The sequence below is a fragment of the Coregonus lavaretus genome (assembly GCF_964263955.1).
Source record: "Coregonus lavaretus genome assembly, contig: HAP1_SCAFFOLD_2186, whole genome shotgun sequence".
NCBI lineage: Eukaryota > Metazoa > Chordata > Actinopteri > Salmoniformes > Salmonidae > Coregonus > Coregonus lavaretus.
Window position 1 is genome coordinate 28496 of NW_028163698.1, and position 11505 is coordinate 40000.

The 11505-nt window shown below is 46.1% G+C and overlaps 1 protein-coding gene across 1 annotated transcript in view; it reads right to left on the reverse strand.

Annotated features, from left to right (window-relative positions):
• Window positions 1-1917: 1917 nt before the first annotated feature.
• Window positions 1918-11505, reverse strand: part of myg1 (myg1 exonuclease) — a 29618-nt gene continuing 20030 nt past the window's right edge. Inside the window, exon 7 of the mRNA XM_084192763.1 lies at window positions 1918-2451. Coding sequence (XP_084048889.1) covers window positions 2256-2451 — 196 coding nt within the window. The 3' untranslated portion in view covers window positions 1918-2255. The remainder of the gene's footprint in view (window positions 2452-11505) is intronic.

Consider the following 11505-nt stretch of genomic DNA (forward strand, 5'->3'; position numbering starts at 1 on the left):
TTTTATGTACTATAATTCAGTCAATATCTGATGGATCTTTATCCATTGTCCAACTGTTGCATGCATTAGAATAGTTTTTAAAACCTTTTAACAATTCGAATGACCGTTGCTACTTTTTAGCATAAACCCCCTGCAAGGGAAAAGAACTTGGCAGGAAATGAAAGACCCTGGATCATCGGTGCTCGCCTTTACTAAATGACACCAATTGTCTCCATCTCAGAGTGGGATCTACACAGAGCAATTCCTTTCTGACTAACGTACAGAGGGAATGAGGGAGAGATACAGGGAGTAACAAGTGGACCAGCGGTGGTGAGAGCGTGCCTTGAAACAGACAGTAAAACAATAGCTCACGTACATGAAGTAATGAGCAGTGTGAAGGACAATTAAATGGACTAACTACATCACACTGAAGAACATTGACAGACATAATTAAGAACAAATGAGCTAATTTGTTACGACAGTGACATCAGAAACCATCCCAGGGATGGAGAGAACAGAGAAATAGAAGGCCAATAAAGAAGAGAGCGAGACAGATTGTGTGTCAATGTAGGAGAATGAAACAGCGGAGGATTGGAGAGAGAGAGCGAGAGGAGAGCGAGAGAGAGAGAAATGGGGAAAGCAGGAGAGAACAATGGGATGCGCTCCATATTGTTAGGAAATCCATGACACATCCTCCCCTGCTTTATTAGCAGTAAATTGACTGCAGAACCCAGTCACATGTTATGAGAAGAACCTCTCGGGTCATTGGGAAATTAATGTCTGAGAATGAATCTATCATGGCTGATTATGGATGTGATAGAGGGAAGACGCTTGAGTAGAGAGAGGGTCTGGCCTCGGCCTGCACGAGGCTTGAGTAGAGGGGGTCTGGCCTCGGCCTGCACGAGGCTTGAGTAGAGGGGGTCTGGCCTCGGTCTGCACGAGGCTTGAGTAGAGGAGAGAGGGTCTGGCCTCGGCCTGCACGAGGCTTGAGTAGAGGAGAGAGGGTCTGGCCTCGGTCTGCACGAGGCTTGAGTAGAGGAGAGAGGGTCTGGCCTCGGCCTGCACGAGGCTTGAGTAGAGTGTTAATACCAGCAATATGGAGGGAGGGTGACTCTCTGGTCCCAGTGTTAATACCAGCAATATGGAGGGAGGGTGACTCTCTGGTCCCAGTGTTAATACCAGCAATATGGGGGGAGGGTGACTCTCTGGTCCCAGTGTTAATACCAGCAATATGGGGGGAGGGTGACTCTCTGGTCCCAGTGTTAATACCAGCAATATGGAGGGAGGGTGACTCTCTGGTCCCAGTGTTAATACCAGCAATATGGAGGGAGGGTGACTCTCTGGTCCCAGTGTTAATACCAGCAATATGGAGGGAGGGTGACTCTCTGGTCCCAGTGTTAATACCAGCAATATGGAGGGAGGGTGACTCTCTGGTCCCAGTGTTAATACCAGCAATATGGAGGGAGGGTGACTCTCTGGTCCCAGTGTTAATACCAGCAATATGGGGGGAGGGTGACTCTCTGGTCCCAGTGTTAATACCAGCAATATGGGGGGTGAAAAGATAGGATCAATCCACCCGAGTGGCGCAGTGGTCTAAGGCTGTGCCACTAGAGATCCTGGTTCTAATCCAGGCTCTGTCGTAGCCGGCCGCGACCGGGAGACCCATGGGGAGGCGCACAATTGGCCCAGCGTCGTCCAGGGTAGGGGAGGGAATGGCCGGCAGGGATGTAGCTCAGTTGGTAGAGCATGGCGTTTGCAACGCCAGGGTTGTGGGTTCGATTCCCACGGGGGGTATGAAAAATAAATTAAAAATAATGTATGCGCTCACTAACTGTAAGTCGCTCTGGATAAGAGCGTCTGCTAAAATGACTACAATGTAAAATGTAATAGACTACCTTCGTGTCATGATGACCACTCCAGAAAAGGACATTGTTTTATGGGAAGTTTGGAACACCCGGTTTTATTTCACGGACTGCACTTGATGTTTTTTCTGCTAGCACCTTCTTGACTAACATACATTCATGAGATACAAAACATAACTCCTAATCCCAACTCCTCAAAAACCAGAATGTCCATTTGGTCAAAATCGAATTGTATTTTATTACAAAACAAGTGCAACACACATACAGTACAAGTCAGGTAGCCAAACAGGGACGTGATTGTGAGTGTGTGTGGTTGAACTATGTCCACACTACTAAGCTGAGGCAAACCAAGCTATACTGAGCTTGCCTGGTTATTCATCCTCCAGGAACCGTGCAGACCTGAAAAAGATCAGTTCAGCTGCAGTTGGCGTGTTTGGGTGGGGACTTGGCTGCAGCCTGCAGGGTCCTCCGGGCCATCTCCAGGGCCCCTTCCTTTGTCTTGTTCCCCCCGATGAAGCCTCCGGCGTGGACGAAGACACAGTCGGGGATCCCACTGAGCTCCGACAGGGCATCATCACGCACCCCACGCCACTCCTCCAACAGAGACAGCCTGGGACAGACACACAGAGGGACATGGTCAGTACAGGCAGGTTGGACACAGAAGGGGACAGAGGGACATTGTCAGTACAGGCAGGTTGGACACAGAGGGGGACAGAGGGACATTGTCAGTACAGGCAGGACGACAGGCAGGTTGGACACAGAGGGGGGGCAGAGGGACATGGTTAAGCACACAGAGTACTGGAACACAGTTCAAGTCACACCTAACGCTAAGGCTGATTCCACAACACACTGTTGTTCACGACCACGTGGCCCTCCAGGCTTTAGTCATAGGCTATAGCTGGCTACTTGCTCGGGGCAGGAAGGACACACAGAGAGGAGCAGCGGTAGCCTGGTGCCAGAGAGATTTCTACAGTGTTATTGTTGCCAATAACCGTAGGAGTTGGCAAGACAGCACAAACAGATCTGGGACCAGGCTAAGAAAGAGGGATACTGTCAGGACACTGAGGACAGCAGGATGGACACACAGAGAGTGACTGCCCAGGAAAGGATCTCCTGAGTGACGCAGTGGTCTAAGGCACTGCATCGCAGTGCTAGCTGTGCCACTAGAGATCCTGGTTCGAATCCAGGCTCTGTCGTAGCCGGCCGCGACCGGGAGACCCATGGGGCGGCGCACAATTGGCCAAGCGTCGTCCAGGGTAGGGGAGGGAATGGCTGGCAGGGAGGTAGCTCAGTTGGTAGAGCATGGTGTTTGCAACGCCAGGGTTGTGGGTTCGATTCCCACGGGGGGCCAATATAAAAAAATATAAAAAATAATAATGTATGCACTCACTAACTGTAAGTCGCTCTGGATAAGAGCGTCTGCTAAATGACTAAAATGTAAAATGTAAATGTAAAGGGAAACAGTCAGGCCCTGTCATAGGCCGTAGCTGGCTAGGGTCAGGCCCTGTCATAGGCCGTAGCTGGCTAGGGTCAGGCCCTGTCATAGGCCGTAGCTGGCTAGGGTCAGGCCCTGTCATAGGCCGTAGCTGGCTAGGGTCAGGCCCTGTCATAGGCCGTAGCTGGCTAGGGTCAGGCCCTGTCATAGGCCGTAGCTGGCTAGGGTCAGGCCCTGTCATAGGCCGTAGCTGGCTAGGGTCAGGCCCTGTCATAGGCCGTAGCTGGCTAGGGTCAGGATGGACACAGAGGGAAGTCCTAAGGGACTCGGTCAGGACACTGAGGACAGACTAGTCTCTCTAGACATCCGGGTTGTTAACACGTCAGTTTGGCATAGAGGAACTACGTCACCGCCTACGTCACTGAATAAAATACTAAACAGTAACTAGCAAGATGGAGATCACAGAGGTTATATTTAATGTGTGCATTTCACAAGTGGCTAGTTTGCAATTGCATGAACCATCTTCGCTAAAACCGCTGTAAAGGTTTTGCCGACAAACTTTTGAGTTGCCGGTCTGAAGGGGACCCACCCCGGAACATTCTCTGTCCCCTTTATCGAAGTTACCAAGAGAGTCCGTCATTAATCCCAGACCCTAGTCACTGCTGTTGCCTAGGGTCAGGGTTTACAATATACAGGCACCCTAGTCACTGCTGTTGCCTAGGGTCAGGGTTTACAATATACAGGCACCCTAGTCACTGCTGTTGCCTAGGGTCAGGGTTTACAATATACAGGCACCCTAGTCACTGCAGTTGCCTAGAGTCAGGTTTACAATATACAGGCACCCTAGTCACTGCTGTTGCCTAGGGTCAGGGTTTACAATATACAGGCACCCTAGTCACTGCTGTTGCCTAGGGCCAGGTTTACAATATACAGGCACCCTAGTCACTGCTGTTGCCTAGGGTCAGGTTTACAATATACAGGCACCCTAGTCACTGCTGTTGCCTAGGGCCAGGGTTTACAATATACAGGCACCCTAGTCACTGCTGTTGCCTAGGGTCAGGGTTTACAATATACAGGCACCCTAGTCACTGCTGTTGCCTAGGGCCAGGTTTACAATATACAGGCACCCTAGTCACTGCTGTTGCCTAGGGTCAGGGTTTACAATATACAGGCACCCTAGTCACTGCTGTTGCCTAGGGTCAGGGTTTACAATATACAGGCACCCTAGTCACTGCTGTTGCCTAGGGTCAGGTTTACAATATACAGGCACCCTAGTCACTGCTGTTGCCTAGGGTCAGGTTTACAATATACAGGCAGGATGGACTTACACAGGGACACCAATAACAGGGTCAGAGACCAATTAGACAAGCCTATAGGCCTCAGTTTCTAATGACACATACAGGGAGGGCGGAGGGAAGAGGTCAGAACAGACAACATGCGCACACAGAAACTCAAGACTGGCAGGGGGAGGGGGGATACAGTCCAACAACATAGCATCTAGAATACAAGCCAAATGCATTGCTTCATTCTAGGTGACGTGGTAATGTGAACTCTGGAACACCTCATCCCCATTCTGTAACAGTACACAGATCTACCTGACACTCCAGTCCTGGCGCTAGTACTGGGCTATACCTGGGCAAGGGGCCCAGAGTTTTCCCCCAACCAGGTTATGGTAGGTTGTAACTAGGGGCCAAGAGTTTTTCCTGGTCGTCATGTGACGTGGTGTGGAAAAGGAAACATGGTCAGCCCCAGATAAGCCTACACACACAGACAGACACACACAGACAGACACACACACACACACACACACACACACACACACACACACACACACGCACGCACGCTCGCTCGCTCGTCACTCCCTTGCCCGCTCAGCAATATGGCCACTGTCCTGTGCATTCTTCTCTAAGGGGCTTTTCTCATTGACAAAAGTATGAAGGAGAGGCAGCATTACGACATGTCAATTGACATAATATGTACTTTAACTTCTCAATTCACAGTCTCAACGGAACGTCATGTGCCGCGAGAGGGTCCGGCGCTTGGCAACAGACATTTACCGTAAATATCCCTATGAAATATCCCAGTATAGCCACTAGCCAAGCATGCCTCAACCATGCAAGCAACTTTTCATTTTAACGATATTACACGTTCGAAAAATGGAACCAAACCAGATTACACTCTTGAGTAATGCAGCAATTCACAAGCATTTGCAGACAATTCAGGGTTTATTCTGTCACCTGTAGGCTTCACACATTACATTAGCTTCAAGACAAAAGCACAGAGTTGCTAACATGTCTTCATAAAGTACCGTTAGCCTATAAAAAATGAATGATTAGGCATTCTACCCATTTCATACCAATATATAAAAAAAGGTACATTAGGTTTACTACCCATCTCATACCAATATAAAAGTATATTAGGTCTACCTTACAAGTCAAGCTTCATTTTTATCAATATCATGCAAATCATGTGGCCTACATGTGGTAAAAGAAAATTGTGACTCAAAACGTAGGTAAAATATATAAGTGAGTTGTACCCCACTACCTCATCTCTGTACCCCACAGATACAATTATCTGTAAGGTCCCTCAGTCGAGCAGTGAATTTCACACTTCAACCACAAAGACCAGGGAGGTTTTCCAATGCCTCGCAAAGGGCACCTATTGGTAGATGGGTAAAAAAAAAAAAGTAGACATTGAAAATCCCTTTGAGCATGGTGAAGTTATTAATTACACTTTGGATGGTGTATCAATACACCCAGTCACTACAAAGATACAGGCATCCTTCCTAACTCAGTTGCTGGAGAGGAAGGAAACCACTCAGTGATTTCACCATGAGGCCAGTGGTGACTTTAAAACAGCTACAGAGTTTAATGGCTGTGAAAGGAGAAAGCTGAGGATGGATCAACAACATTGTAGTTCCTCCACAATACTAACCTAATTGACAGAGTGAAAAGAAGGAAGCCTGTACAGAATAAAAATATTCCAAAACATGCATTCTGTTTGCAACAAGGCACTAAAGTACTTTTTGTCCTGAATACAAAGTGTTGAATTGTATTTGCCCCAAACATAACACATGACTAAGTACCATTCTCCATATTTTCAGGCATAGACGTAGCTGCATCATGTTATGGGTATGCTTGAATTGTTAAGGACTGGGGAGTTCAGGATATAAAAAGAAACGGAATGGAGCTAAGCATGGAGCTAAGCATGGAGCTAAGCACAGGCGAAATCCAAGAGGAAAACCCAGTTCAGTCTTCATTCCACCAGACACTGGGAGATGAATTCACCTTTCAGCAGGACAATAAACTAAAACACAAGGCCAAATCTACACTGGAGTTGCTTACCAAGAAGACAGTGAATGTTCCCGAGTGGCCGAGTTACAGTTTTGACTTAAATCTGCTTGACAATCTATGGCAAGACCTGAAAATGGTTGTCTAGCAACGATCAACAACCGATTTGACAGAGTATGAAGAGTTTAGAAAATAATCAAATGGGCTTATATTGTGGAAAGTTGTTAGAGACCCAGAAAGACTGTTGTCATCGCTGCCAAAGGGGATTCTAACATGTACTGACTCAGGGTGTTGAATACTTATGTAATCAAGAGATGTGTGTGTGTGTGTGTATCTATATATATACACACACACACACACACACACACACACACACACACACACACACACACACACACACACACAGTGGGGGAAAAAAGTATTTAGTCAGCCACCAATTGTGCAAGTTCTCCCACTTAAAAAGATGAGAGGCCTGTAATTTTCATCATAGGTACACGTCAACTATGACAGAAAATGAGAAAAAGAAATCCTGAAAATCACATTATAGGATTTTTAATGAATTTATTTGCAAATTATGGTGGAAAATAAGTATTTGGTCAATAACAAAAGTTTCTCAATACTTTGTTATATACCCTTTGTTGGCAATGACACAGGTCAAACGTTTTCTGTAAGTCTTCACAAGGTTTTCACACACTGTTGCTGGTATTTTGGCCCATTCCTCCATGCAGATCTCCTCTAGAACAGTGATGTTTTGGGGCTGTCGCTGGGCAACACGGACTTTCAACTCCCTCCAAAGATTTTCTATGGGGTTGAGATCTGGAGACTGGCTAGGCCACTCCAGGACCTTGAAATGCTTCTTACGAAGCCACTCCTTCGTTGCCCGGGCGGTGTGTTTGGGATCATTGTCATGCTGAAAGACCCAGCCACGTTTCATCTTCAATGCCCTTGCTGATGGAAGGAGGTTTTCACTCAAAATCTCACGATACATGGCCCCATTCATTCTTTCCTTTACACGGATCAGTCGTCCTGGTCCCTTTGCAGAAAAACAGCCCCAAAGCATGATGTTTCCACCCCCATGCTTCACAGTAGGTATGGTGTTCTTTGGATGCAACTCAGCATTCTTTGTCCTCCAAACACGACGAGTTGAGTTTTTACCAAAAAGTTATATTTTGGTTTCATCTGACCATATGACATTCTCCCAATCCTCTTCTGGATCATCCAAATGCACTCTAGCAAACTTCAGAAGGGCCTGGACATGTACTGGCTTAAGCAGGGGGACACGTCTGGCACTGCAGGATTTGAGTCCCTGGTGGCGTAGTGTGTTACTGATGGTAGGCTTTGTTACTTTGGTCCCAGCTCTCTGCAGGTCATTCACTAGGTCCCCCCGTGTGGTTCTGGGATTTTTGCTCACCGTTCTTGTGATCATTTTGACCCCACGGGGTGAGATCTTGCGTGGAGCCCCAGATCGAGGGAGATTATCAGTGGTCTTGTATGTCTTCCATTTCCTAATAATTGCTCCCACAGTTGATTTCTTCAAACCAAGCTGCTTACCTATTGCAGATTCAGTCTTCCCAGCCTGGTGCAGGTCTACAATTTTGTTTCTGGTGTCCTTTGGCAGCTCTTTGGTCTTGGCCATAGTGGAGTTTGGAGTGTGACTGTTTGAGGTTGTGGACAGGTGTCTTTTATACTGATAACAAGTTCAAACAGGTGCCATTAATACAGGTAACGAATGGAGGACAGAGGAGCCTCTTAAAGAAGAAGTTACAGGTCTGCGAGAGCCAGAAATCTTGCTTGTTTGTAAGTGACCAAATACTTATTTTCCACCATAATTTGCAAATAAATTCATTAAAAATCCTACAATGTGATTTTCTGGAGAAAAAAAATCTCAACTTGTCTGTCATAGTTGACGTGTACCTATGATGAAAATTACAAGGTAAGTGGGAGAACTTGCACAATTGGTGGCTGACTAAATACTTTTTTCCCCAACTGTATATAAGTATGTGGACACCCCTTCAAATTAGTGGATTCGGCTATTTCGGCCACACCTGTTGCTGACAGGTGTATAAAATCGAGCACACGGCCATGCAATCTCCATAGACAAACATTGCCAGTTTGTAAAATTTCTGCCCTGCTAGAGCTGCCCCAGTCAACTGTTATTTTGAAGTGGAAAAGTTTAGGAGCAACAACGGCTCAGCAGCGAAGTGGTAGGCCACACAAGCTCACAGAACGGGACCGCCGAGTGCTGAAGCACGTAGCAAGTAAAACAATAGTCTGTCCTCGGTTGCAACACTCACTACCGAATTCCAAACTGCCCATGGAAGCAACGTCAGCACAAGAACTGTTCATCGGGAGCTTCATGAAATGGGTTTAAATGGCTGAGCAGCCGCACACAACCCTAAGATCACCACGCGCAATGCCAAGCGTCGGCTGGAGTGGTGTAAAGCTTGCCGCCATTGGACTCTGGAGCAGTGGAAACTCATTCTCTAGAGTGATGAATCACGCTTCACCATGGCAGTTTGACGGACTAATCTGGGTTTGGCGGATGCCAGGTGAACGCTACCTGCCCCAATGCATAGTGCCAACTGTAAAGTTTGGTGGAGGAGGAATAATGGTCGGGTGCTGTTTTTGATGGTTCGGGCTAGGCCCCTTAGTTCCAGTGAAGGGAAATATTAACGCTACAGCATGCAATTACATTCTAGACGGTTCTGTGCTTACAACTTCGTGGCAACAGTTTGGGGAAGGCCCTTTCCTGTTCAGCATGACAATGCCCCTGTGCACAAAGCGAGGTCCATACAGAAATGGTTTGTCGAGATCAGTGTGGAAGAACTTGACTGGTCTGCACAGAGCCCTGACCTCAACCCCATCGAACACCTTTGGGATGAATTGGAACGCCGATTGCAAGCCAGGCCTAAATTGCCCAAAATCAGTGCCAGACCAGACCAATGCTCTTGCGGCTGAATGAAAGCAAATCTCCGCAGCAATGTTCCAACTCGGTCCTGCCCCCACGTTTTGGTTTTTGCCCTAGCACTACACAGTGGATTCAAATAATCAAAGCTTGATGAGGAGTTGGTTATTTGAATCAGCTGTGTAGTGCTAAGGCAAAAAACGAAATGTGCACCCGGGGGCCCCAGGACTGAGTTTGGGAAACCCTGATCTAGTGTGTGTATATATAAATCATTAGGGACGAGTATCGGGTAGAGACGTAGCAAGTTCAAGTGTTCATTTTATTTTTTTAAAGGTATAGCCGAGGGTATTCTCTCGAAACCTCTAGAGAATCTGTTGTAATATTAAAAGGGTCTAATACGGTGGAAGAGGACGAATGGAATTGGAGAGGAATGCAACATGGTGCTTTCTCAGTCAATATCCAATCTCACAGGAGGGAGGAGAGATGGGCTCGACAAGCAGGAACAAGTCAAGCGTGAACGGAGGATGGATAGCTAGGGATGAAGAGGGGTTGGAATTCATTAATGAAGACGGTGATTAAGGGAAACCGTAACTAGGGCACCCGCTGATTTCATGAATTTTGACACCATTTTATTTCTGTATAATAATAATAATAATAAATAATAATAATTCACAAGATAATCTAGTAGGCTTTGAGCCCCAATCCTTTATAATCTTGAATAATTCCACTGAATAACTATACAGTATTCCCAGAACAGACACAGCGAAGGAAAGGTAGACTGGAATGATAATAAGTAGGAGGCCAAACGTTTCTGAATGAAAGAGAGAGAGACTGATTCTCAAGACTGATCAACAACCAGCCGCACAATTAGGCTACCAAATGGAAATGGAACAAGCAGCGGATTCCCTGATTAGCACCCGGGTCTTGCTTATTTCTATCAGCTATCATGCACTTGTTACCCCAAATAACACCTTATTCCCTATTCAGTGCACTACTTTTGACCAGGACCCATTGGGCTCTGATTAAAAGTAGTGCACTATAAAGAGAATAGGGTTATTACATGCACTTGCTAGTCTTCTTCAGTGCCTTCCGTTATATTTTCTTTCAGACAAGTCACATTTATACATGACACAGAGGGTGTTATATTGAAATATCTCACTGGTTGAGTTTAGTGAATCAATGACACCCTCTGTCTGCACTAGATAGGCTATGTATTAATAATAATATTAATAATAATAATAATAATAATAATAGATTGCATTTATATAGCACATTTCCACCTACAGTAGATGCTCAAAGTGCTTTTACATAGTAGGGGGGGGGGGGGGGGGGGGGGGGGAATTCACCACATCTACCCCCAGTGTGTAGCACCCACTTGGATGATGCCATTGTGCCAGAACACCCACCACACATCAGCTATCAGGTGGAGAGGTGAGGAGTGATATATGCCAATTGGGAATCAGGGGGCTGATTAGTGGGAATTTAGCCAGGACACTGGGGGTTACCAGCCCTACTCATACGGTAAGTGCCATGGGAATGACCACAGAGAGTCAGGACATCGGTTTAACGTGTTATCCTAAAGACGGCAACCAAGGCAGGGCAATGTCCCCTTCACACACACATTCTGATTCTGACAACAATAGAGTGCTGAAAAATAACCAATGCGATATCAAGAAGACAAAACCCAATCCTCTCTGGATAACTGACAATACTGTTGTTTTAATAGAATCCCTACAGAAAGTCCACAGGTGAATAATTGTTTATTGTATAGATAACATTTTAAATGAATAATCAACTCAATCAAATCGTATGAAATTATAGATGTAGCAAAGTCAAGAAATGACTTGAAATATATAAATTGCATTTTAACCTCCAGATAGTGAACTCAAAATACTGAAAATAAATTCCTTGATTGCTGTTTAAACAAAATGTACCCCAATCCTGCAAAAAGACTACCACATTTCCTGGTGTGATGAGTGGTGATAGAAATAGCCTATTCTGTGCAGGTGGTGTTTACGTACTAGAGACACAGGT